At 57.1% G+C, this 27,422-nt stretch overlaps 1 protein-coding gene across 2 annotated transcripts; it reads right to left on the reverse strand.

The window, feature by feature from the left end:
- Positions 1-798: 798 nt before the first annotated feature.
- Positions 799-27,422, reverse strand: VSIR (V-set immunoregulatory receptor). Of its 2 annotated transcripts, XM_049646180.1 has the most exons (8): positions 26,983-27,073; positions 21,434-21,660; positions 16,506-16,931; positions 15,960-16,016; positions 10,546-10,653; positions 7,664-7,691; positions 6,468-6,664; positions 799-6,307 (listed from the first exon to the last, which is right to left on the reverse strand). In XM_049646180.1, exons 3-8 carry the CDS (start codon positions 16,834-16,836, stop codon positions 6,270-6,272), a joined length of 759 nt encoding a protein of 252 aa, XP_049502137.1. In that variant the 5' UTR covers positions 16,837-16,931; positions 21,434-21,660; positions 26,983-27,073; the 3' UTR covers positions 799-6,269. The 2 variants fall into 2 exon arrangements, with proteins under 2 accessions (XP_049502137.1, XP_049502136.1); XM_049646179.1 differs by lacking the exon at positions 21,434-21,660 and having other exon boundaries at positions 26,983-27,422.

The raw sequence follows: 27,422 nt of genomic DNA on the forward strand, positions 1-27,422 counted from the left end.
GGAGGTGTGAAGGACGGAGGACGTTTTTGTAATTTATGCCCTAGAGACCTGATCGTCAATGAGGCCTCAGCTCTGTCCCTCTGCCCTCAACAGGCGACTCTGTCAGACCCTTCCCTTTGGCAGCAGCACTAGGGACTGGGGGGCAGAGCAGGTCTGGGCGGGGCTGCTTATCTGGAGTGTCTCTGGGGAGGATGGTGGAATTCGGCCAATCTTAGGAAACCACATTCTGAGATGCCCAGGAAATGGGACTGGCTCTGGGCACGCCCTGGGCATCCTGAGCTCCATAGCTGTCAGTGTCACCACTAATCACTTCAACCCTTCACACCCAGTGGGCCAGAGGCACATTTACAGGACACATATAACTACCTGAGGGGGGAACAGGTAGGGGTATCAGTTATTGTGGTGACAGGGAAGGGCCCCATTTTGACAACCCCTCGCTAATTGCACCAGGCTTCAGGGAAAGTCATCATCCTGGTCATCTCTCCAATTAGAGGCGTGTTTGGCTACAAGTGACAGAAACTTAATTCTAGAGTCGTAAATAAATCAGAATGCATTTTATTCACATAACAAAAATCCTGGAGAGAATCACGAATGTTGATTTTGCACTCCATGACGTCAGAGCTGATGCCTCTTGACCTTTCCCCCATGGTGCCTAGGTGGCTGCTATAGCTCCAGCCATCATGTCAGCATTCAAGGCAGGAAATGACAAGAAGACAAAGAGCTATGTGAGCTATTTCTGCCCCTTCCTCAGGAAAGCAAAGTTTTTCCAGAACGACTCTCCAGACTTCTGCGTATGTCTGTGGCCAGAAACAGTTCCTAGGGCATCCTAGCTGCAAGGGAGGTTGGGAAAAAAATGACAGAATTGTCAGGATTGACCTATTTATTATGTGGGAGCCACATATATCACTGCCTCCAACAAAAGCAGGGCTTGTTAGTGAGGGAAGGGTAGAGAATAGGTCCGGGGTGGGAAACTGAGAGCATATGCCAGGCCGGTACTCTTCGTCCTGACCTAGGCCGGTGAACACACCGATCTCACCCCTACTCTCCCCTCCCCCTCCCCTACAGTACTAGAGTTTCCTGGGGAGGCAGTCGGTGAGACCCGTGATGTTGTAAGACTCTGAGTTTTGGAGGCAACGTCTGGCTTCCTTTTGGCCCCCACTATGATTGGCATTTGCCTCCCAGGAGCACCGGACCCTAGAAGATTTGCCTCCACTGATCAGACTGTCACCTCTAGACAGTGAACCCGCAGGATTGAGCACAAAGCTAAGGGCCAAGCCAGAGGTGACCAGAGGATGGCCCTTCTCTGCTCCTGGGCAGATTTCACTAGATGGTCACTCAAGGCAGTAGGGTTGTTTAAGCCCTCCTGCACCAGCCAGAGCCATGAGCAGCATTGGACCAACCATCCCAAAGGTTCCAGGAAAGGTTCACCATGGTTTTATGGGTGGATGTCACCCTGCACATATCCGTCCAGAGGTGCCCAGCAGACCCACACACCATCCTCTTGTTCCCACCTGTAGTCATCTGCCTGGCTCAAGCCAGCCCTCGCTGGCACAAGGCGTCCTTCATTCAACACCAAATACGTGCCAGGCCCGTGCTTGAAGCTAGGAAGTCAGACCTGAGTTGGGCGCAGTCCTGCCCTCAACGAGCCTACAATCTAGCGGGGGAAATGGACCTGTAACAGAGAGGTACCACTCTGTGATGTGATAAAGTGCCGGGAACTCGCAGCCAGGAACCAGGGAAGGTTTTCTGGGCATCGTTTGCATTCGTGACTTACATAGCGAGGCTCTCTTAGCAGGGGGCCTGGGATTCAGCTGCCAAGAGAAATCGTGTATCCGAGCCCTCTTATTTCTTTGTTTCTCCCTGCCCCCCCCCCCAGTTTCCTGAGAGCTGTACATTCCTGTCCCCACCCAGCTCTCAGCCCCGTATCCCCAGCTGTGCAACAAGGGGTATCCGGGCCAGCCCAGGTCTGTCACACAATGGCGTGCCACCCAGCCAAGGGAAATCGCTGTACAGCCTCAGCCCTCTGGCCAGCTCCAGGCCGTGGGCTGGGGGGCCAGGCTCGGGGGAGGGGTCAAAGTGGCTGTCAGGGAGGCCTCTGCAAGAGGAAGGGCCGGGCCCAGGGAGGAAGGACGGAAGGCAACTGGGAGGTCAGGAGCTGAGGCCCAGCCACAGAGGGACCTTGGCAGGAGGATGGAGAGAGGAAGGGCCTGAGGGGGGCCTCCCTGCCACACGAATCACAGCCAGCAGGTTAGACAGTCCCAGATAACAAGCTCTGGCTTCTCTAGCCGGTAGGGACCTGCAGAAGTCACCTGTCCAGGCAGAAAGACAGAAGTCTCCCAACACCCACTTGCGGGTACAAGAGTTGCCAGCAATAGCCCCGTGAAAGTCTGTGAGCTGGGACATTGCTCTTGGCAGTTGACCTCATGTCTTCAGGGCCAAGAGCCCTTCCGTTTGTTAAATTTGGACCTGTTGTTGGTAGCGAAGCCTGCTTCCCCTGGCTCATGAAAGCCCAGCCTGGCCCCTTCCCCGTGCTGTGCACCCAGCAAGCCAGCTGCCTCCGGCCCAGGCTGATTAAATTCAGATCCTTCCCTCACCCTGCTTCTTGAGGGATGTTCCCCAGCGGTCACATGGCGCGCCTACAACCCGCTCAGTTCCTCCAAGAGACCCTGGGGCTCTGCGGTTAGTGGAGAGTCGCTCCCTTGCCCTCCCTCGCTCTCAGCAAGCTGGGAGGCACGGGCCGCCATGCCTACAGGAGTCCTGTGGATTCAGGGTTGCCATGCAGAAAAAGGAGTGGCAAGAACGATGCAGAAGGAGTGGAGCCTTGGGCTTGTGGGCACAGGTTCATCCCTCAGGGCCTTGGTGTGTCCTGTAAAGTCCAAGTCCTGGCCTGTAATGCCATTCAGTTCAGAGAAGAGGAAGGAGCGCTGGCCGGAGAAGCTTTCGCCCCAGTTTCACATTCACTTGTGACAAGACCCGTCTCTTGGAGGCCTCGCTTTTCCTGTGCATTAAATGGAGACAGTAAAGACTCCCAGGGTTTTCTGGCAGGGAAGGGGGATTCAAAAAAGTCATAGCACGGGTATTAAGTGGTTCGGACGACGCAGTGCTGGAACGCAAAAGGCAGAGGGATGGCACGCGGCCCACGTCTCCATCCTGTGCCCGAGGCACATTGCTAGCTGATGTCAGCGTTTTCTCATTAAGCCCTCTCGATACTTCAGAATCCCTCTCAACGTACACTTGGAAGTCATGCCAACAGATCAGAACTGCGAAACAGAAGGAAACCTCTGCCCCCCGGCCCGCGCAAGCTCGGGGCATCACGTCCCTGTTCAGCTGATCCCATCGAGCCCAGGCAGAGCCGCTAGGAACTAGACCCGGCAGAAAGCTGGAGGGGCCCCTGTGAGGGGCCCAAAGAATAGGATGCTGGCATCCTGGCTCAGCCCATCGCCCTGCGGCTACGCTTCAGCTGTCAGCTCCGCAACCGGGCCCGAAGGACAGGCCGTTACTGGACCCCTGCCCTTTTGGAACTCACGGAATCGTGAGGGAGACACAGCATCCATGCAGGAAAGACAGGCCAACAGTGCCGAGCAGGGCGCAGTGAATGCCCAGTGAAAGGGCAAGGTGGCCAGGGCTCCCCGGGGGGTTGGGACACGACGCGAAGCTGGGCCCTGAGTGCCCGCTGCTTCGGAGGCCTTTGCGCCCGGCATCCTGGCTGGCAACCCCTCTCGCCTTCCGCCCATTGCTGTGTCCCCAGAGTTGCCCGAGCAATCATCCCAGCCCCCAACACAGTGAGACCAGCCTTGGAGTGCTCCAGCTGACACCCAGGAGGGCCCCCTCCAGGAGGCAGTGCCCAGGCGGGGGGGCAGGCCAACCCGACCTCTGCAGGCCCCGGCCCGGCTCCGTGCTCCTGAGGCCCTCAGCGCAGAGCACTTCCTGAAGCAGCCACCAGGGCAGGTGTCTCTAGGGGCACCACCCACCCCCAGGCAAGCAAGGAGGCCTACCCAGCCCCAAGACCTGCCTCCCCTCGCTGGCAGGGAGGACGCCACAGGGCCTTTGGGGGTGGAGCGTGTGGTCATGGATGCAGATGGAGCTTGGAGCTCAGAGTAAATTTCACTGAAAACAGGAAACCACGAAGCTGAGATGTGCTCACTTGTAAGGGTCCGGAGAAGTAGAGCTGGAGGCCGTGCGGGAGGAAACTGGGGAGGAAGTGTGATGGCTTTCTGCTTGGGGCCTCCTCTCTCCCGCCACATAGCAGCAGCCAGGCTTGGGGTCTGGTAGCCAAATTCTTAGAAATTATATGTGCCTGGACGTCAGAAGCCGGGGGCTGGGCCAGACTGGCCTCCGCCCTGGGGCAGGAGCACTTTCAGAGCTGGGGGACAGGGAGTCTGGTCTGTAGGCTTATCCTTCAATCCTGGGGGCAGCCCTGCTCTGCCTTGAGCAGGTGTCACCCTGCCCATCCCTGCCTCGTGGGCCCCCACAAGCTGTAAGAACAGCACCCTCCTTCTGTGACAATTGGCACTGAGGGTCCCTGGCAGCCGATGGACTAGAAGAGGGACCCCCCCGCCAAAGACAAAGCAGGAGCTAGGATTTTGAGGTTCTGGCCACTGGAGGTGTCCCTGCGGTCTCGAGGCCCATGCCCGGCATCGCAGGACACCCACACTGGCCCATGTCCTTGGGCGTGACCGGGGAGTTTGGGAGCAGTGCAGTGCTTCCGGGGGTTCCTGGTTCTACCCGCAGGCCTGGGGGCTCGCTGCTGCTGGAGAGCCTAGAGCTGCTCCTTTGTTCCACCCCCCACTCTTGTCTCCCCCGCCCCAGGCGATCCAGCGGGTTCTGAGTCCTGGCTCTCAGTACCCAGGCCCAGCTCGGCAGAGCCGCTCTCGGCTGCCAGGGGATGAAGGCCTTCCTCAGTGCAGTGCCCGGGCCCCCACGCGGCCCAAACTCGCCCCTTCCCCTGGTGGGTCCCCCTCCCTGTTTCCACCCCAGAGTATACAGAGGCCCCCCGCTCCTCTCCATGTTTTAAAACCCTTTAATCGAAATTCCACAAAGGATTCCCTTGTACGTGTGTATAAAACAAATCCAGGGCATATGCCCTGAAGCAGGAGACAGAGCAGAGGGTCCAGAGCAGAGTTGCCACAAACCCTCCCATGTACATGCCCACCTGACAGGGCCACTCTGCAGCAAAGACTCAGCAGATTAAATGGGACAGAACACTGAAGACCGGGGTGGGTGGAGGAGGGCTCCCCGGGCCTCAGGCACCCCTACCTAGAAGCAGCGCAGGGATTAAAACCCAGCTCTTACAGTCCGTTCACCGGGTTTGCACGTGTTGCCCGTGTAGTTAGTTAATAGGACTCCCTCTTCACACTCAAGAGTGTCACAGTTGCGACAATACAGTATGTGGTCACCTTCTGTAGTGAGCACACTGAGCACTAGAGGGGGGAGGGAGGATGGGAGGTGGAGCGTCTCCACTCACCTTCCCAGCAGGCTCCACCTGCTCCCCCTCCCCACCCCCTACAGTGGGTATTGCAACCTCCTGCCTGGCCTCCGTTACCCAAGATGCCAGTTAGCCCATAGTGGCCACCATGCCACCATGTGCACTTCCTGTTTCAGGGACCCCGGTCAATGAACTCTGGGAACCAGAGGGCAGGCAAGGGGAGCCCAGATTTGCTGAACCCGTTGCCAGCTACTGGGGGAGGCTGCTGGTAGCAGGCAGCGGGGCAAGGCTCCCATGGCCCGGAGGCAGGCAGGCCCAGCCCCAGAGACCTGTGGTTACAAAGAGGGAGTCTGACAGATGAGCAGAGGCGAGATCACCACGGCAGGGAGGAGTCTTTCCACGTCTTGTCCTGTATCTCACGCCTGGCAGGTTGGCACTGGGTAGGGGAGAGTTCCGCCCAGTGCCCATCGTGTCCCCTCTGTGTTGTCAGGTCCCAAAGACTCCTGTCCCAGGGGAGGAAGCTGCCACAGAGCTGAAAATTCTTGGGCTTCTAGGATGTAGGCCTTTTGGCATTTGCAGCTGGTGAATCTCGGGTCTCTGGGTGGGATCCCGGCACCCCACCATCCTTGAGACAGGGACTGAGGGATCCAACACCTTCTCCCTGCTGCCATGTAGCACCCAGAGGAGTTGAGGGTCTGGCCATCAGAGGTATCTCAAAGAGTCTGGGCTCAGAGCAGGAGGGAGGGAACCAGGGCCAAGGCTAAGGGACCACTCAGAGGGCCGGCTTGACCTCAAATGCGTCTGCCCCAGGCCCAGCCACGATCGCCCACTGGCCCCAGCTGGCCTAGATGGCCTCAGAGGTCGGAGAGTCAGGCACGGTGTCTGCAAAAGAATGAAGCAGAATGAATGAGGGGCTCCTCTCTCCTCCATCCTCTAATCCCACACCATGAGACTGGGAGGGGAGTAAGGCTGGTGCCCTGCAGGCCATGGGGAGGTCATGACCTTGCGGGCCATACTGCCGCAAGGGTTGAGAAGCACTCACCGAGGGTTGGGAAGAAAACATCCCCAGGGCCTGGTGGAGACACAGGAGTGCAGGGCTCGGAGAGCAGGTGCCGGCCAGACTCTGAAGGCTGCCTCTGAGCCATGTAGGACAGTGGAGGCCTGGGCTTGGCCTCTGGCATCGCGTGGGAAGACGGAGAGACCTCAAAGCCAGGGTTTTCGATTCCTTGAGGGTTGTTGCTAGAAAATCAGAGCTGAATCAGTCAGTTTTACTACCTGGGTTTTGGCCCCCTGCCCTCCTGCCTGTACCCCTCCTCCACTTCCTTACCCTCAACCTGCCTTCGCACCCCAGGCCTCAGCACCCTCTTCCGGCAGGAAGGGAGGGTCCAGGGCCACAGAGAAAAGGCCATGGGCTGCACTCTCCCATCTTCTCTGAGCCGAGGGCATCTGATCCCAACTCTACCCTATTATTTGACCATCTGCCCCGGGCGTAGCCGGGAACCCGAGGGTCAGAGACACTTTCAGGACATTCAGGAATCTGGGGACAGGTTTCTCTTTGGTCAGTAGAGTTAATGGCATTAAGATTGAATGTCCCCAAGGCTTGTCTTAAGCTGAAAGGAGGAGTTCCCTTTCCTTCTTCGTGACTGGGAATAGGACAGCCTCTAAAGACATCCAGGTGTGCTGTCCTCTTTTGCATGTTTCAGTGTCTGTCCCCAGTTCAGCTGCTCTCCCTCCTCCCCCACCCTGGCCAGTTGACAGGGAGGCCCAAAGGTGGGTGCCTGGCTCATCCAGGCAGCATCAAGAGCTCGGCCTGCTGGGTGAGGGGTGGCAGGGAGAACAGCCAACCAGCACAGATGTGTTGGCCTCAGTAGCAGGTGCTCTTGTAAGTACTGTGCTACATGGCTATACGGGGACCTTGCTGCACAGCTGTCCTTCCTGTCAGCTGACCCAGGGCCCAGGGAGGACCGGGAAGGCCATGTCTGTGTTCTGAGCCCTGTCACGGTACAACCAGTTATCAGGGAGGAGAAAGGAAAGGATCCTATGAAGGGAGGAGTCGGTCCTGGTTAAAAGTTACCCCTCTCCCTTCTACATTAATTCCAGCCACGGTTTGGGTATAGACATTGCCCTACAGAGCCACAGGCCTGCGGAAAGGCAAGAAGAGAGAGAGCCTGCCGAGCTTTGAGTCGGGGCCCAAGCAGCTGCAGGAAGGTTTCTCAGGAAGGTCTCCATGGGCCTTACCTGTCCATCCGCACCAGCTCCTGGGCACCTAGGGACACACAGACAGACAAGGCCGTCACAAAGGAAAGGCTTCCTTAGACAACATCCCTGCCCCCCACTGACAGATGCCCTTCGAGGAAACTGGTGCAAGACCAGGCCGGGCCACGGTCAGCCCTGGATCCCACTTGTGTTTGCTCTGGGGGCCCATACTCTGGTGTTTATCCTGCAAGCGAGGCCTCAAGGAGCCGTGCGTTTTAACCAGTGATAGATGAAACTTGGGCTGCATTTCACAAGTATAAAGGACAACATTTGTCACGAGGAGGCCAGAGGCAGCCAATGCTTTCTCCTATGGCTCGATTAGGGGTCGTGAGACCTTCCGGATTTAAGTATCAACCAAAGGCCTGACTCCTGAATTGGCTGTTGCCTATTTGGACTTTTGCCACGCTCTGGTCTTTCACCACGATTTGCTGAGTGGGAGTGGTGTAAGGTCAGTTCCAAACTGGAGGGTTCCTGATCCTCTCTGGCCCGTCCTCCGTGTTACCTGTAGGTGGCCTTAGAGGTGACATCTCTTAGAGGAAGCTTGGGGGCCCGAGACCCCATCACTTCTCAAACATCCTGCCACTTTCTGCTCTTCCTCCAAAGCTATTGCCACCCCGCCCCACTCTTGGGATTCCCCACCCCGACACTGGCCACCAACCAGATACAGTGGCCCCAACTTCCCTCTTCCTCGCAGCTCCGATACGCTTCTCATTTGTAAGAGCTTTACCACGACCAGTGTGGGGAAACATGGGCGGGGGGGGGGGGGAGGTGGCTACACAGAACACACAGGGAAGTTGCACAAAGGTTCCTAAAATCTCGGCTCTCGGAATCATGGCTGCTGTCTACCAAATGCCTTTGTGCGCGAGGCTTCGCGCAGGTGCCCAGCGTTCCCTGGGCTCGTCCTCTCCACCCTTTGGGGGAGGGATTTCTGGCCCCACGTTAGAGCATCTGACACTGGCTCGGTTTCCACACCCATCAGCCTCCGCAGCAAGCTGCTGACCTCAGTGCTCCCAACCCTTTCTCTGTGGCTCCCTGAGTGTGGCTCACTCCTGAGCACGCCCTGCCCACAGCGACCGCAGGCTCCCCGTCTCCTCCCTGACCTGCCGCCCCACCCCCTCACCCCCCCCCTCCTCCCCGCCCCCGGGCGCTTAGCCTCTGCTTTGTGGCCCAACCCCTGGCATCTCCCGGTGACTTCTGTTCCCATGGCTCCAGCAGCAGGGCTTCTCCAGAGTCTAGATGCAGAAATGACCCCAGTCCTCGGCGTCCGGTCCACCTGCCCCATCCCGGTCCTTCCTCTGGGGAGCCCTCAGCTCGGACTCAAGGCGTCCCGGCACACGGAATAGGAGATACTAGGGGCCGACCCCAGGCTTCCCTCGCGTCCTCAGGATACCCCTACGGTGTTCGGGCCTGGGGCCTGCACCCAGCCAATGCCCAGAATTTGTTTTCCAGTTCCCGTTCCCTGATGGAGGCAGCGTTGTGGTCTGAACTAAGGGGGACAGAAAGCACCTCTTTATCTGGGAGCTGAGCGTGTCTCCCTCCACGTCCATTCCTCGCCTCCGTGAAAACGCTGCACGGGTGAGCACAGGCTCATTGGCAGCCCCACGGTGATTGCTTGGGCTCCCGGGTTCCTCTTTCTGCTACAACCCCCTTACCTGCCCCCTACCCACCCCCACCCCGGGGTACTTCTGGAGGTAGGCCATGGTGTCGTTTGCGAGAAGAATATGCGAGTAAGGGAAAGGCGGTCACAGCCCCTGAGTGAGCCACTGTGGGGCTCCGGGTGACAGAGGTCTCAAGGTGTTACAGTCCAGCCAGAGGAAATCAGGTGTGAGCCAAAGCCACCTGGTGGCGGAGCAGCCCCGCTCAGCTCCCTCCTGCAGCTGAGCAGAGGAGAAGAGGTGGGGGAGGTGATGCAAGGGCCAGGGCAGAGGACTCTCCAGCCTCCTGCTCCTGGAGGACTCAGACTAGCCCAGGTTCATGGGTGGGGTCAGAGGAAGGGCAAGGGGCACTGTCACCACAGAGGAGGGTGAAATGGTGTTTGCGGCCGTGACCTGAAGCCTGGCTCCACTGCTTACTCACTGTGAGGTTCCCTAAGCAAGTTACTGAACCTCCCTGTGCCTCAGTTTGCTCCGTGGCAAGGTAGGAACAATTGTGGGACCAAGTCCTCGCGTTGTGATGAGGAATAAGCGAGAGAAGGTATATAACAACCTTGGCGTGGCACCCAGCACAGCGACCCTTCCAGGTAGGGGTTGGTGGCCAGGACGCTCGTGCTGGTGAGCATTTTGATGATAGGGTGGGATTATATTCTCTGGAAAAAGCATGAGCTGAAGCTCTGGGTTTGAGTCCCCGCTCTGCCGCTTGTTAACTTGCATAACATTTGGTTAATTATCTAACCCCGCTGAGCTCAGGTTTCCCACCTATAAGCTGAAAGAACTGAACTGTTATCTCCGAGATCCCTTTCAGTTCCGATCATCCAAAGGTCATCTTTGTCCCGACAATTTCTCCGCTAGTTGCAAAACAAGCCTACCCAGACTTTAAAGCAGGTCCCCAGAGGATCGCCAAGGGGCAGCATTTTTATAAACCCATTTGAACTACTCCATGTGGTCATTCACTCATTCAGCAGATATTTTGTGAGTGCCCAGCCAGCACCGTAGGGGGCTGGTGGGCCCTCGGGCCCCCCAAATGGCACACCTGGGTCCCCTCCTCCCTCTACCACTGAGCCCATCTCCTTGCAGGGCCTGTGGCAGCTTCCATCTCCGGAACAGAGAGGAAATGTGCCTGCCTCTTTGCTAATCCCAGAGGCTGGGCTGGGGGCTGGGGCCGACCACTCATACCGTCACCCACCCCAGGTAGGCAGGGATACTCACGGCGGTTGGAGGCCACCTGCCTTTGCTTGTAGACCAGGAGCAGGATGAGGGGAAGGCAGAGAATGCCCACGATGCAAGCGCCTGTAGCCACAGCAGCAGCCGTGATGCCTGTAAAGGCAGAGAGACGGCCAAGGTGAGGCCCCGTTCCCCCTGTTCCTCCTGAAGGGAAACTGAGGCCCAGCGAAGGAAGGCCAGGCCGCAGGGGGACCCAGCTTTACCCAGGCCGCACAGCCAGACCCTCAGTGACCTGCAGAGGCACAGGAGGCCCGGGGATCCCCTTTCAAAGAGAGCCCCATGCGTCCTTCCCAAGTGGGCTTAGGGCACACAGAAATGAGACCAGGGGCTTACAGTGGAGGCAGCTCCAGGGAAGAGAGAAAAGGGTTTTCATCCCAGCCCCCTGGGGACAGTCCAGCTGCCCTGGGCCACAGGTTGTTTCCCGTAAAGGGAAAGCAGGCCCTTCACAGACCCCATGCCATGAAGTTCAAGGTCAAAAGGAACCCAAGTGCTGTAAAACTTTTGGAGGTAGAAAGCAGTAATGGTCGCACAACATCGTAAGCATAATTAATGCCATGCTTATCAGTGGTTAAAATGGAGAATTTTATGTTCTCTATGTTGTACCACAATAAAAACAAACAAACAAACAAACAAACAAAAGCCCCACTCAGCCCGAGAGACCCCTCAGCTCTAGACACAGCTTCCAGAAGTGATCTCGCACATGAAAGTCACAGGGGGATACTTGGGTGAGAACTGGAAAAATGTGAATCCTTGATCTGACATTTAAAATTGTTTAACTTCCTAAATTACAAATAAAGAAAAAAACCTGTAAGTTAAAATATATTCAGAAGTTCCCTCCTCTTCCTCCCCCCAGGTCCCCTGCAAAGACACAGTCACCGTCCATGCTTTTCTCGCGTGTAGCCTAAATTTGCTCCTTGTGTGACTGCATGTATATACATATATACATATACATATACATATACATATACATATACATATACATATATATAAATATATATATATATTTATATATATATATATGCTTTTCATGACAATCGCTTTCCCCACTGAGCATGGCTTGGACATCTCTGTATCACACAGAGATCTATCTCGTTCTGCCTAGGCCTTTATCATGGGGCTCACCCCAGAATTTATTGCAACAGTCCCCTATGGGTAGCTATGTAGATTACTTCCATTTTTCAACATAACTAATAACGTAACAGCGAACTCCTCGTGTCCGCATCTTCGCTCACTTGGGCAAGTACCTCTGTACATAAACTCCCAGCAGTGAAAATGCTGAGCCAAAGGGTAGGCGCATTTTCTTTTAGGGTATTGCCTAATTGCCCTCCACAAAGGTTGTACCGCTTCACGATCCCACCAACAGCGTGAGAGGCTTGACTTATTTCCGCCCATCTGCTGACTCCAGAAGTTTAGCTGGGAACAGACATGCCCTCAAAACCACAACCAGCATAAATGCATTTTTTTTTTTTTCCTGATTTTAGCCCTTCCCAAAATATGGGCTGGGATACCCTGTCACGGTGTCCACTTGGCCCCGGGAGCTTTGGGAAGGTGGACGGGCTGTGGTCTCAGTGTTGCCTCTGCACTATTTATTTGGGAATAAAGGCTGTTTTTATCTCATTGTATTGCTAAATAACCTGATGGTGTAAATAAGCTTTCCGGGGGTTTGTTCATACCACGGAAGAGAACAAACTGTTTACAGGCACTTTAGACATACCCACTGGTACAGGAACAGTTGCTATGCTAATTACAAACCAAGTTCAACTTCACATTAAAGCAGGTTCCCTGCAGATCTTGGCAAGGCTGCATTTTGATGTGGACTGTTGCAAGTAGACACGTTCTACAATTTAGACGTTTGAGGATTTCTAGCCCCCCAGGCACAGGACCTTCTTGCGGGCACTGAGAAGCGAGTTACAAAGCACTCTTTTTCTAGGTACCAGAGCAGGTGTCCAGACTGGTACTAAGCCACATTCAGTGAGGTGAGTCAGGTGCTCACTCATGGTGGCTCCCTGTCCGTGGCCTGACTCCTGTCCACAGGCAGAGATCCCCCTCTGGGGCCACTCTAGGGGATCAGGGTTTGGTTTCTTTGCAACCTGGGCTAAGAGTCGAGGCCAGGACAGGAAGGCACGGGTCTGGGGACAGCTGTGTGGGCCCAACTGTCCTCCAAAGCTGAGGGCTCTTCTGCAGAGCCCCAGCTCTCCATCCCTCCCGCCAAGCATGGCCAGTACCTGGGCAGGAGAGGAGGGAGCCCTGCTTGGTAGCCATCCAGAGCCTGGCTCATGGGGAAGGTGATCAGGCACTGGCAGCGATAGCTGCCAGGCCAGCTCTGAGACTTGTGCCAGACCTTTACATAGCATGCTGCAATGGGAGCCCCAACCCCCAACCTGCTCAGCAGTGCCTCCTTGTCTAGAGCCTGCTGGTACCCTGTGGGTCGGTAGGGAGGTATGAGAGGGGAGGAGGGAGTCCGGTCAGGCTGCCCGGTTCCCCCAGGAGGGGGCTGGACAAAAGCAAACCAAACATCCTGCTGTGCAGGGGGACAGGGAGGTGGCTTTGTGGGGAGATATAGGCTGCTCAGTGCCCCCGCTTCCCTGGGCTCAGTGAAAAGCCATACAGCCCCTCAGCAATTCAGGGTTCCTTGGGGACCAACTGCCTCAGCCTCTCTCCCCTCCTGTTGCCCCCACCCCCGACCTCAGACTGATGTGGGCTTTCAGAGGATTTCCTAACCAGCTACCCCCACACTTTCCAAAAAGAACATTAGGAGACAGGGCAGCAGATAGATCAGGAAAACTCAGAGCTGCCCAGGGTGGAAGCATCCTTAGCAGATCAGGTAGTAAGGTTGGCCGTGGGACACCTGTCTTAGAGCGAGCAGGGACTAGGGTCTTTCCAAAGGTAGGCAGCACGGAGGGCAGTACCCAGTGGCCAGCCCTGAGGCCCACCCAAGCACGTGGGTCACCAGGCAAATGTTTCTAAACCATCAGGAGACATGGGGCCCCTGGGTGGCTCAGTCGGTCAAGCATCTGACTTTGGCTCGGGTCATGATCTCACGGTTCGTGAGTTCGAACCCCCTCATTGGGCTCTGTGCTGACCGCTCAGAGCCTGGAGCCTGCCTCAGATTCTGTATCTGCCTCTCTCTCTTGCCCCTCCCCTGCTTGCTCTCTCGCAAAAATAAACAAACATTAAAAAATAAAATAGAGAGTTTATATGTAAAATCTGGACTTCTGACTGTGCTTGAAAATGGAGTGGCTCTGGCAGCCCCAGGCCCCCTCCATGCATGCAGCAGTTGGAATTGCACTTACAGGCTGGCAGCTGGGTGCCCACCACAGTCTCCACCCCTCCCTACTGTCTGACTCACCAGGTCCCCGGCTCAAGGGGCGCTTGAGTTTTTGATGCCTGATTCAGCCTCTTGGGTAACGCTGATTGCCTCCCTGTTTGTAGGAAAAGGACACCCTCGCTCCCATTTCTGAGTGGACACGTGACACCTAGAGAAAGGGAGCGCTGTCCAAACCCTCCGCACCGCACCCAAAAGCACAGCTGGGTTTCTTTGCATCTGACCCCATGCCACCTTAGCGGCAACACTCCGCCAGTTATAGTCTCCAGACCTCCAGAACCAAGAGTGTGGAAAGGGATCGGAAAGGGACTTGCAGAGGCCATCAAAGCCACCCCCCTGCTCTCAACAGCTAGGACAGAAGTAAACACATCCCTCTGGCCCTGGGGGGGCCAGGTCACTGTGGACAGCAGCTCAGGGAGGCAGGGGCCAGAGAGAAGCCACACATCCCTGTGAATTGGAGAGTCAGCCAAATGTCAAAACCTGAGAGCAGAGGAGCCCAGCCCTGACCCACGCCTGACCATCAAGTTCAAGGCTCTGCCTCACCCTTGGGTTCTTGCCAGCCAGATACCTAGGGTTTCCCAGGTGACTTCTGTTTCCTTAATTCCCACAGCTCCTTCTCTAGAGTCTAGATCAAGAGAAATGAGCCAAACCTCTGCTCCCTCTCTATTTTGTACCTGGTTTCTTTGTTGTCCCCACTGGCATCTCTTGTCTGTGTCCCCAGGACTTCAATTCATACAACTAATTTCCAGAAAATTGGTATTGACAGAGGGTAGGACGGCCTGGCCCCCAGGCAGGGTTTGCGCACTGAGAATCAGGCGCTCTGGCTGAGGGACTGGGAACAATCCCTTCACCTGTCTGAAGCTCAGTTTCACCATCGGTGAACCGCGGGCAGTGGCAGAGGTGACGGTCCCTAAGGGAGCTCTGGGGGCTCCTGGAGGAAGAAGCGGGACTGGAGGGTTGCTCAGAGTGGAAGGAGCAATGGGGAAGTAGAGACTCGTGGGTCCGGCCAGGTGAGGCTCGCCCCGTCCAGTATGCTCGTGCTCACGGTCGTCCGCCCTCGCTGGGGAGCTGCCAGTGGAGGAAGTGAGGACAGCAGTGGCTCGGTGCCGAGGCGACACATAAGGGCTGCGGTGCGCAGGGAGAGGGGCTTGAACCAAAGAGTTCCTTAGTTCGATGTGGGTCTGGCTCAGACCGAAATGTGTGTTTTAATTTAATTCCTGGCTAAACTGTCGGTTCAAAAAAGAGCAGTGTGAGTAGAAAGTTACCGCGACCCTTGAGGTGGGCTTTGGCGATGTCTCCCCTTTGCCTGCTGTCTCGAAGCTGCTGGGCATTCTTTCCTGGCCTCTGGGAGCCCCCACATCCCTTACAGCAGTGCCCCCTTCCTCCACAGGGTACCTCTCTGGGCAAACACCAGGGGGCTGACTGCCACCCACTGCCTTACGCATCCCTCCAGTGGGGGAGAAGGTGGAGTGAGCACAGCCCAGCTGTGCCTCCCTGGGCATCTGTTTCCATGCTTATAAATCGAAGATGGTGCCGCCTACTTCAGAGGGTTCTTATCAGAATCCGCTGCGATACTGGTACTTGAAAGGACTTAGCACGGTGCCTGGCACATAGTAAGAGCTCTAGGAAAGGTAGATCTCTTCCCCTTCTGGAGCCTCTCTGTCCGCCCTCCCCCATGCACAGAACAAGGAAGTTTTAAGTAGGTGCAAGCCAAGAGGAACCCCACAGCCCTGTCATCGTCCCGGGTGGCGGAGGGCTGGTGGGCAGGAGAGGCACACACTGAAAACAGCCTGTGGCACCAGCACCTGTCATGGGAGGCACTTGGCCAAAGGTCACTGCCAGAGCACACCCCACCCAGGGCTTTGAGCCTTGGAAGGGGAATAGGCTTCTGGGGACTACAGCCACCTGGCTTCAATGAAGGGGAAAGCAGAAGGGAGGGGCAACAGAAAAGGAGGAAGGACGGGGGTCCCGTGGGCTTGGGGTGATGAGGTCAGAGTTTGGAACGGGGCCTGGGTCCAAGATGAGGACAGAGGAGAACAGAGGACCCAGAAGGGCCAAAAGAGTGGTCCCTTACTTTCACTCTCCCTGGGGGAAGGTGGGTACAAGATGCACTGGGGTGAAGCTTCTTTGTCTGTGGGAACAAAGAGAAGGGTTGGTTAGGTGGGCTTGAGGCCAGGGAGGCTTGTCCCAGCCAGCGCGTGCACACACACACACGCACACACACACACACACACTCCCCAGCTCACACCCCCGGTCCCATTCCATGACCACCATGTTTTCATGAGCAGTGACATCCCAGCCTACGTTTGTACACCTCCTCTCGTTACACAGAACGACATACACGCTGCTGTCCATCACACCCCACCGACCAGAGATTTCCACACAGCTCCACACACTATGGCCACCCTGTCTCGCACACGTCCCCGGAGTGCCAGTGCCACCCATATATAGGATCACACAGTCTCCGACACAAAATCACCCACGGTCGCACCATCACACGCGCAGCAGCACGCCCCCAGAGTCACTCCGTCTTCCTCCCCGCTCACGCTTCCGGAGGGGCGCACACACCACCCCCCGCAGTGACCGCACCCCCACGCTGTCCCACAGAGGACGCCCTCACCTCTCTGCACCTGTAGCTCTATGGCACCGTGGACCCTCTGCTCCGAGTGGTGCTGCCTGATCTCCACCACCAGGCAGCAGTAGAGGCCGCTGTCCACCGGGGTCAGGTTAAACACGGTGATGGAGAAGTTGCCATGGTGGTCGGAGACGGATTGCAGCCCGTGGCGCTGGGCCAGGTCCTGGCTGCTGTTGGCCTGGTGGCCGCTGTGGTGCAGGTGAAGGTCCTGGAATGTGAGGTTGCGGATGGGCCGGCGCTCCGAGCAGAGCTGCACTTGGCCCCGCAAGCCGCGGTACCACGTCTTGTAGTAGGTCACGTCGTGGCCCTTGGCCATGGGGCCCAAGATCCTGCAGGTGAGGGTGACGTTCTGGCCCTCGGGACACACGTACAAGGAATACGGTGTGGCGACCTTGAAGGCCGCCACCAGACCTGTTCAGAGAGACAAGAGACTGTACCTTCCGAGCCGCCAACACTCCCAGTTCCCCCAGAGCGGGGAAGAACCTTGGCCTGGGGCTCCAAGCCCCGGGTAGGTTCCCGAGCCACAGGCCCCAACAAGTGAGTCCACCTCCCTGGGCCTCAGCTCCTTCATTAGCTCTTGAACCTGATTCCCTCCTGGGCTGTGTGGGAGGAGGAGTTTCTCCAGGTAAGGGACGCCCCTGACCCCTGGAGAGCTGGACGAGGTGTAGGAGAGCAGGCAGCACACTGGGCCCAGCCAGTGCGTCCTTCTCCTCCCGCCCCCACGGTAGGCACTGTGGCTCTGCTCACAACGGGCCTCCGGCACGTCCAGCCTCCGTGCCCAGTGCTGTCGGGTGGGAGGCAGGATGAGGAGCACAAAGCCTGTGTGGGAATGGCGGCCCTTGACCACCCTTCTGGGGCCATTAGCACCTTTGGCCCTTCCCTCTCCCGGGGCTGGTCTTGCCTTCCCACGTCCCCATCACAAGCACTAATGGAGCGCCTGTGTGTGAGGCCTGTGCCCGGTGCTACATCTCACCCGGATGCCGAGCACGTGGCCTCCCCTTGGGAGCTCGTGACCTAGCTGGGTAGACCGGGCGTGCATTCCTGGCAAAGTCACCCCACAGGTTAAAGGGCAAACCAGTGCCAGCCTTCAGGGCACTTGGAGGAGGGAAGATACAGCCGCCCCGAGGATGGTCAAGAGACTTCTGGAAGGAGGAAGCGTCTTTGGGGTTGATGGACGGATAGGACTTTAGCAAGTAGAGAGGGTACCCTGGGCCGGGTGGTGAGGAAAAGCCCAGGGGTCTCGGGGACAGGGACAGGGAAATCATGAAAGGTCCCTTCATCCAGGTACCTATTGCCATCCCGTCTTCTTAGAAATATTTCCTAGTTCATTTTGTTTTCAATAAGCAAATGAAGCCATCCCCCGGTCCTCTTTACCCTACCCCAATCCCCCGGCATTTAACCGTGTTGACTCCCATAAGCACTGGCCCCCAGAAGCAGAATGCTGGGGCTGGAGGCCCGGCTCCTTTAGCTGTGTGAGCCCCACCTTCCTCATGTGGTCATGAGAAAAACATTCGCTACTTCACGTGGTTGTGAGAAGCCTGAGCGAGGGAAAGAGAACACGACAATGTGAGCTCTAATGCCCTCTGCGGACATAGGGAGGATAGCTACAGTTATTATACATCAGCAATATCTGAATCTTAATCGGCATGTCAAGGGCTGTTTTAAGTCAGGCAGACAGGGAAGGAGAGTTTGGATATGTGTACGGAATCCAGAAGGGAATGTCTCTTTCATTGCCGTTGCCTGAATCAAGATAATGCCGCTTCCTCCTGCGGACACCCCCTTCCCTGCCTTTAGAGCCTGGGACCCACTAGCAGAATTGAAAGCCTTGCCCCGTCAGGAGGAGGGCAGCCTGGTGTAGCTTTGGAATTGGACCAGCCTGCTCTGGAGTCTAGTAGCTGGGGTCACTTAGACTCTGAGCTGCAGACTCCTCACTAAGAGACAGAAATGAAAATTCTACCTGCCAGAGTTGAGGCAAGGGTAACAAATAATTTACATGAAGTGCCCTGCAGCACTTTGCTAGTAGTTGGTGCTTGCTACACGGAAGCTAGGCAGCTCTCTAATTCGTCTTGGCAAGTCAAGAAACATTTCCTAGGAGTGAAAAATAGTTCTGCAGAATAGAATGGAGAAGCCAGCTTCAAAAACTCTTTCCCACTAAGATGTGAATGACTGATAACAGCTTGTGATCCAATCTTGGAGTACCTACCCATTGAAAGCAGACCGTGGGGGGTTAGCAAAGCCATGGCCCCGAAGACTATGTCTGCAAGGTGGAGTTTTAGGCCCTAGAAAGTAAGGAGGACAGACGCACGCTTAGATGCTCCCACTCACTCCATACACATGTGAGAGGGAGTCCTGTCTGAGAGCCCCAGATTTATGGACAATCTTGGCCAAGGTGAGCAGAGATTTCAGAACTTCCTGGCAAGATGCTGATCTCGTCCTCAGGCAGAAACGTAGAGGCCCGGGAGGGGAAAAGTGATTTGCCTGAAGTGCGGCAGAGGGTATAGACTCAGAACCTGGAGCGTGGGAAGCTTCAGGTAAAGCCCGATCTAGTTAGAACTAGCAGAAGAAAGAGCATGTCTCCTGCGCAATGCTACCTACTTATGGGCGTAAACAACCCTGTGGAGGTAGGTGGTGGTGTTATTTCTCCTTCACTGAGGAGAAAAGACGAGGCACAGCGATGTTAAATAATTCACTGAAGATCACAGCAAGTGACTTGACCCCCCCTCACAGGCCTGTGTGGTGGCTGTCACCACCGAACTATGTGTGCCAGTAAATGGAGGCGGGGAGTAGCTAAGGAGGGGACCCTCCCAGGCACTCCGAAGAAAAAAAAACCCACTCAAAGAGCAGACCAAGGAGTTGCCTGCCCTGCGTTCCCCCTCTCTCCAGCAGGCCCCAGCTGGGCACCCCCTCCCAGCACCTCTCCCAGCTAGCACCCCATCTTCCCTGTTCCCGACCCCACCCCCATCCCCGAGAACCCAAGGCCGGGAGCCAGGTCCAGATCCAGCAGCATTCGCCAAGAGCACACACACCTTGCAGGCTGTGGGCAGAGCTGGCTCAGCAGAGGCCGGGGCCGGGCGCGTCTGGGGTGGCTGCAGGGGGCCAGGCGGACTAGAGGTAGAGACAGAAGCAGGAAGTGGCATACAGAGCTGAGCCACGTTGGGCTGGGGGCTGTGGAGTGGACAGAGGTGTAGATGGGGTGGGGCTGAGATGTGGGCAAAAGCTGGAGGTAGCTTGTTGGCGGGGGGGGGGGGGGGGGGGCGGGGGGAGGGGGACGGTGGAGCAGGGTGGGAGCAAGCACCACGGCCTCCAGGGGGGACACCAGCCGGTGGGGGGGCGGGGTTGCGGCCAGCAGGGCATCACGCCCCGGCTCTCAGGGTCCAAGCAATGGTGTCAATGAGCACAGAATTGCCTGGACAGCACTGGGGAGAGATTTTCAACAATGGAAGCAATTTCCTTGAAAACCCACAGTGGGGCAGAGAATTGTTGAGACCGGCGGGGGGGGGGGGGGGGGGGGGGGGGGGGGGGGGGTGGGGGGATATTGCTCAATCCCCAACCCCCGACACTCCCCAGAGGACCTCTTCCCCTTTTAGAAAAAGGAGAAGCTGCAGGGGATTCAGATTTGGGGGTGGGGGACAGTCTTCAATTTCAGCAAAAGGACCAGAGAGCAGTGGGCTAAGGGTTCACGGGATCTTGTCCTAGGGGCGGCAGGGGATAGGTGGGAAGCGTCCGTTTGTTGTGTCTAAGACTCAAGCTGGCCTGTCCCTGGGAGGATGCTCAAAGGCACAGAGTCGGGGAAAATAATGCACACATCCATGCCATCCACAACTGCACGTGCACATGTGTTATCGGGGAGATATATATATATAGCACAGCTGGATTTATAATTATTTGGCAGGAGGATGTTGCTTATTGTCAGGAGCAGAGCCTTTTGGACACCTGGGTCATTGTCAAAGCCTGGGGTGAGTGGGTGGGGAGGAAAGCCCCTGGCTCCAGGGTGGCCGGGAGCATATGAGACAGGAAAACGGCCCTGGCCCCGAGCCTGTGCCCAGGTGGGAACCATCCAGTCATGGTGCTGCTCTTGGGGCCCAGCCCCACCCCGGTTCCCACCTGTCACCGGGTTAAGGAGGCAGAAGCGCCTAGAGGAAGATTGCTAGGAACCTGGAAAATTCCAGGTCTCAGGACTAAAACCTTGGTCTGACAGATCCCTGGGCCCCAGGCCCCACTTAGCCCTGTCCTTGCTGTATGCCCTTGGGCAGGTCCCACTTTCCTCTGTGCCTCCCTCTCTTCATCTCAAGAGACTCCCATGTTCCTAGCCCTTTCCAGCTCTTTCAGAGAGTCGTCCAGACTTTCAGTCTGTGGCCAGAGAAAAGGGCTGTATTTCCTTAGGGCAGAGGAACAGGGCAAGAAATGGGCCACTTAGTTCTCATAATACACCCTGATGAGGGTATTATCAACCCACTTTAAAGGTGAGGAAACAGGGGCACTTGGGTGGCTCGGTCGGTCGGTTGAGCCTCCGACTTCAGCGCAGTCTGTGAGTTCAAGGCCCCCATCGGGCTCACTGCCGTCAGCCTGTCAGCACAGGCTCTGTCCCCCTCCCCCTGCCCCTCCGCGGCCTGCACTCTCCCAAACATAAATGTTTTTGTAAAAAAGAACAAAAAACAATAAAGGTGAGGGAACAGACTCAGAGAAGTCAGGTGACTTCACCAGGACCACCCAACCGTGTGTGGTGAGGCTGAGAGCCACGCCTCCGACACATTGCTGCAGGAAGGAAGAGCCCCCCCACCCCCCACCCCTGAAGCAGGTAGCTTCATTCTCCAGCTGCTCAGATGACCTACTCATCTTCCACCCAGTCAGCCTTGCTCTGCTGCCTCAGACCTAAACTGAAAACATCATTCCGTCATTCCACAAATATTTACCGAGGTCCTAACATGAGCCAGGCCCAAGGCAAGAGAGGCCGCGGGGGTGCAGAGTTTCGTAAGGGATGTCCGCTCAGAATTTAGGCTTGCTTCTGCCACTTTCTAGCTGTGGGAACCTCAGCCTCTTGTAGAAGCTTCTGTTCCAGTCCAGGGGAGAAGGGCTTCATCTCGGGATGCTAGTTTTCGTGACTTCACCTCTTTCCATCCAGCAGGCACCTCGTGAAACCCTGTGGGTGTGCACGGGATGGGTGTGGGTGTGGGTGTGGGCAGGCCTGTGTATTTTCCCTGACGGGGCATGAGTTTAGCCTACGGTTGCCAAGGCGACGCCCCAGCCTCTGGAGGTGGGTCCCCAGCTTGATTAGTCAGGCCTGGGAAGCCCAACCCAAACAGCTGAACTCTGTCCAGTTGCTGCGACGGGTTGTAAGTAAACAGTCACTGATCTTCTGCTGTGGCTGGCTGTGTGCTAGGCGCAAAAGGCCAGGTCCCCACCCTCAGAAGGAGCACCAGACAGACTGGTCTCCAGTTCCCTGCCAGGCCCTGTTCCCCAGGACCGTCCTTGGAGGGTGTAGGGAAAGGCTCGGTTCTGTCTTCATCAAGCTGCGGAGCACAGAGGGAAACAGAGTCGAGGACCAGTCAGGACTGAGTCTGCCAGTGCTGAGTTAGAGGAAGTGCCCCCGGTGCGGGGGGCTGAGCCGTGAGGTCTGTGGCCAGCAAGGACAAAGGGCATCTCAGATGTGTTTATTGATACCTGCCCCCGCAGGAAGTGTCCATTCACATCAGACCAAGGAGTCTGGGAAGGGGAAGCCAGGCTCTATTGGAGGAAGCAGCACTTCCAGCACCTTGGGAAAGCATCCATGCATCCGGGGCTGGAGGCTCTTGGCCAGCACGCCTCCCTGGAGAGGGCGCGGGCGGCTGGCCAGACGCCCTGCCAGTGGATGCTTCTCTGGATGCCTCCTTCCCAGACTCCCCCAGGCCCTCCCTGAGGATGACTGTGTACGGCCCAGAATACCAGCTTGAGCCAGCTTCCCGCAAGAGCCTGTGCTATGAAGACTCTCTAAGGTCCAGGTTCCGGTCTCTGGGGACCCTGTCCTCACTGCAGGCGGCTCCGTGGTGGTCGAGGTAGCCGGCACTTGCACAGGAGGTAGCCCGGGACTGACCAGATGCCCCATCTCCTTCCTGTAGAGGGAGAGGTGGCCTGGCCGGTGAAGGCTCAGCTTGCTCTCCCTCCCTCTCCCCGTCCCTGCTGTTGTTATCGGGATGGCTAATTGGCCTCAACGTAAGAGAGGACCCAGCTGGAGCTCCTGTATTTGTTTGGACACTGTATTTATTTGAGGAAGGCAACAGGGGCTGGGAGAACTGGGGGCTGGAAAAGGCCCAAAGAAGCCCTCCGACTGTGCCCTGACCTCTTAGGATGGGAAGTACTGTTCTCTTTCTTTTCCTCTGGGGGAGCTGAACTGCCCCCCTGCCACCAGCTATAACTCCTCACAGTGGCGAGTTTGCTTCTGCGGCGAAGGGGAGGGGACAACAGCAACTATAACACAGACAGTTTTACTTTTAGTTTTGTGGCGTAACATTGAATCACATAGAGAGAAGGTTATCCTCCCCCACCTTTTTTTTTTTTTTTTTTTTTTTTTTTTTTTTTTTTAAACAAGGGACAGCGGTTTCAGGCTCAGAGCCTCCCCCGGACGATAGTTTCCGACTAGAATTTAATACTCCTATTTAGTGTTCTTATTAGGTACTCGTGTGATTTTGTTCTATTTATGGCAAGCGATACTGGCTTTCCATTGGTGGCAGTGATAGAAAGTTTCCTTTTCAAATCGATTTACTCAAGGAAAAGAATGAGTTGATTTGAGGGGGAAAAAATAAGTACATACGATTGGCGGATGCTGCAGAAATCCCAAAGGTAATGAGCAGATGACGGAAGCTCGGGAAACACCACCATGGAACTACCCTTCAGAAGGGGGTGGGCAGCCTCACTGAAACCACGGCACCCAGGCTGCCCGTGTCTCAGGGAAAGAGACCGGTCCCACAGTGAATAGAAGAGGCAGGACTTGAACCCAGGTCTCCATGGGAAATAGCATCCCGTGTAGAACATTCAAAGGACCGGGCTTGCTTGGGCAGAAGCACGGCAAGTTCATTACTGAATGATGGATGGGCACGACAGCCACTGTCTTTCTCTCTGGGGACAGTCAGCCACAGTAAATAGGCTAATTGCAAAGATCAGTTGCAAGATCCCAGTGAGACAGGCAAACCCCGAGCTGGTCTTGCCTTGAAGCTGCAAATTCCCCATCTCTAGAGAACACCTTTAAGAGAATCTACGGGTACCTCCATGGACATTTCACGCTTTAAACACTTAGAGGTGCCGACAGGTGGCTGGACCGGTGCATCCTTCAGACCTCCAGGATCCTTAGAGTCCAGTCCTAGTGAAATCGGTCAACACCCTCCCACACCCTGGGCTCTCTACTGGCTCTGTAGGCAGCAGGGAACGTAGACGGAGAGCCAGTGGCATGCGGCCTCGGAAAGCCAAGAAACAGCTTAATGCTCCCCAGGTGCCGGGTGCTGTGCTGAGCTTGTGCACTGACTCTTCACAGCAGCCCTCTGAGGGAGGTGCTGCCATCGTCCCATGTTAGAGATGAAGGAACTTGCTCAGAGATACCGAGTAACTGGCCCAAAGTCACAGCAGTCAATGGCCACCGTGGGATTTGAACCTAGTTCTGGCTGACTCCCAAGGCCAGACTGTTAAGGGACGGGGCTGTACGGGAAGCATGCAAGGCACACAACTTCGGGTCCCTTGCTTCACCATCCCCATGCAGGGTGGCACGCAGCCCATGGCACGCGGCATGGCCAATCCCAGGTTCACCCCACCCAGGTGAAGCCAGACTGCTCCTGGATGAATAGCTGACCTAAAACGGGGGGCCTCAGGCTCAGTATGTGGGGCTCAGTGCTGGTTGAAGGGGTCACTGCCAATAGGCCAGATGGGTACCCAGGAGCCCTCCCTTCTTTCCTTCCCTCGATCTACTAGGGTGAAGACCCATATATACATGTATATAGGGAGGTGGCCTCTTTCAGCTTCCCAGCTGTTCCTCCCACTTGGGCCGCCCTCTCCCAGGAAGGTCAGGCCCCAGCAGGGAACCTCTGCCCTGCTTGGGGGAGGAAACAGGAACAGCTGGCCCAGCTCAGCAAGGGACTCCCTGGTATTGTTGGCTGTCCCCCATATTGGGTAGATGCCCCCTTGTGCCCAATGGCCGGCCTCAAGAGCCACCCCGGGGCCTCTGGACAGAAGGTAGAGGATTTCCTAAGAGCTGACCTTTGCTGTGTCAGAGGCTTGCGCCACTGGGTTACTCAACAAGACCCTGCAGTCCTGTTTCCCACGAAGGGGAAGAAGGGGTCTCCCCTCCCTGGCCTCGGTGCACTTCCCTGTGCTAGTCCCGGTGTCTGGGCCTCCTGGACTAGCCTATAAGGACATGGTGAGGACAAGAGCTTCCTCAGGTCCTAGGAGTGCCCATAAGGGAGGAAGGGTTTCTGCCACCCTTAGGGTCTGCTGGGTCCTAGCTCTTCCCTCCACCCACCTCACCCTGAGTCGGGTCCAGGTAAGGGGCATCTTCAATTCTTACTGGGCTTCTGAGCAGCCTGCTCTCCACCCCCATTGTCCTCGGTGCCGACCCAACCCCGGGAGCTTACAAAAAAGGCCTACGCCAGCCACCCCCATCTCGCCTTCCCAGACGTGGAGGCTTTGACCTTGAGCAAATCCTGCCCAAGGCAACCCAGCACCTCAGCAGGCCAGGGAGTAGGTCTTTCCAACTCACAGACCCTTCTGACCGTGCCTGCGACCAAGCCTTCCGTCTGTTCACTCCCATGTTGCACAGCGTACTGGGTAGTGTGAATATTCACGACCGTGCCCATATTACCATTAAGACTACTGAGGCCCAGGGTAGTTCAAAGTTAAGAGAATGCTTCTGACCCCTTTTAGGGGAAAGCTGCTTAGAGCCCTAATCACTGCCGTGAGCCGGGCCCAGGAAGCGATGGCCCTTGGGGGTGCCAAGCTGAGTACCAGAACCACTAGGGGAGAAGGCTTCTGGCTATGTAGACGATATGAAGCCAGGGGTGCTGAGCCTTTCTGCTACCGGCTACTCTGCAGGGTGGGCCCCTATGCCTTGTTCTCTAGAACTCAGTTTCCCAAACTGGGGCTGCTAAACAGAGAGCAGCCGCGGGGCAGGGGTGAGAAAACAGAAGGGCCTCTTGAGGTCACTTGAGGCGAAAGGGGCGGGGCAAGTGCTCTCTGGGGGGTGTGGTGCTGGCCTTCCTGCCTGCCACCATGCCCTGCTCCTTCTGGAATCCACGTCCTGCCATGCAGTGTGGCCTTGGTGCCGAGACCGCCACCGCCATCCTGGAAGTATCCAGGCCAGGGCTGGGCAGCTCTGTGGGGAGGCGTGTGGGCTCCCTCCTCCTTATCAGAGGCCAGCCTCCAAATGCTGAGATAACACACTGCCTGCAGGCACGCAGTTCGTTTGGGAGGTACATTCCAGGTCCTCTAGACTCCCTCCTCTCCTTCCTCCCCTGTGCTCCCCCTCCTTTCTCCTTCTGACACACCCACCGGGTCCCTGTGCCAAGTGCCCCACCTTCTTCCAGCCTCCCTGACTCCCTGCATGACTCAAGCTTTCCCTGGGCCTTCCCCATAAAGTGTAGTTCACAGGCTGCTTGCTGGCCCCCTCTTCCCTTGAAATCCAGCCACTCCGGCGCTGGGCAGGCAAGAGCCAGGGGCCAGGCTGTGGGTACCCCGACCTCTGCCCTACCCCCAGGAGCCCCAGCCAAGATTCCACTTGGACTTGTGACAGTCTGGACTTCGGAAGAAGAAAGTGGTGCCGCCCTGGTGTAGGGCTTCTGAGGAAACTGAGACCAAAAAGATGTCACAAGTTATCCCAGGACCCAGAACGGGCTCACGGGTGAGCTGGGGAAATGCCCGCACATTCTCCCCGGTGCCCCCACATCAGTCCCTGAGCTGCAGCTTAGCCAGATGCCAGGCATCAGCTGACTCTTCAACTCTCAGCAACCAGACCCTCAGGATAAGGACCCGATGGGCACCCACATCTGGGTGTGGACCAGTGCCCCCCAAGGGTCAACCGGGAGTGTCACCAGGGAACAGGGCGCAGAGAGTACCACACTCCCTGCGCCCAGTGAGATCCTGGAGCCCTGAGGCTGGAGGGGCAGGGAGAGGCCACAGGAGTCAGAAGCCAGTGGCAGCCACTAGAAAATGCTGGGGCTGTCCCCACCGTTTTTGTCTCCTGCCCTGCAGCAGCTGCTCCTGCCCCGGGGCTCTCTGGGCAGGGAAGGGTCAGGCGAGAAGCAGTTCGGGCAGCTGTCAGAACGTGCAGATGTACCCAGCCAGAGCACTTGGCAGGGAGCTGCTGGCCCCTGCCCAGCAGTCCCAGCAGGTAGGAGACGCGCAGGCTGAGGGGGGGGGGGGCGCCCCCCAGCTGCCTGCGACCCCTTCCCCCACCCCTTGTTCTCCCGGGGCACCTCCCCAGTGCCCAGGCTCCTGCCGACCTTACCTCGGGAGGCAGCCAGGAAGAGAGCGAGGAGCACAGGCCCCCAACGCCGGCCACCGGCCTCCGGGACTAGGGGGACGCCCATGTCGCCGTCGGGCGGCGGCGTCTGAAGCCCCGGGGGCCGGAGCGGGACCGCGGGCGTGCAGGGGGAGCTCCTGCTGCTCCGGGAGCGGCGGGACACGGCCAGCCGAGAAACCTCCGGTCGAGTGAGTGCCGAGAGAGTGAGCGCCCTGGGCGCCCGAGAGCGAGAGCCGCTGCTCCAGGGCCCACCCCGCCTCCCCCGCAGCGCCCCCGGGGGGCCGTGGGGGGAACTGCCTCCTCGCCGAGGGCCCCGCGGGAGGGGCTTCCCCTCTGACTCACAGAGCACCGGGCCCAGTAGGTAGGGGAGGCACCCCGCGTCCCAGGGTCAGCTGCACTTGACTGCCAGTGTTAAAGTCTCTTCT

This window comes from Panthera uncia, chromosome D2 (assembly GCF_023721935.1).
Source record: "Panthera uncia isolate 11264 chromosome D2, Puncia_PCG_1.0, whole genome shotgun sequence".
NCBI lineage: Eukaryota > Metazoa > Chordata > Mammalia > Carnivora > Felidae > Panthera > Panthera uncia.

Bases quoted from the DNA above. Each gene is read 5' to 3' on its own strand.
- VSIR (XM_049646179.1), bottom strand. From the start codon at position 27,064: ATGGGCGTCCCCCTAGTCCCGGAGGCCGGTGGCCGGCGTTGGGGGCCT. The intron at 16,017-16,505 runs GTGAGGGCGTCC...TTGTTCCCACAG, and splicing joins AGAGCTACAGGTGCAGAGAG to ACAAAGAAGCTTCACCCCAG. The intron at 6,665-7,663 runs GTAAGGCCCATG...CTGATTTTCTAG, and splicing joins GAGCTGGTGCGGATGGACAG to CAACAACCCTCAAGGAATCG.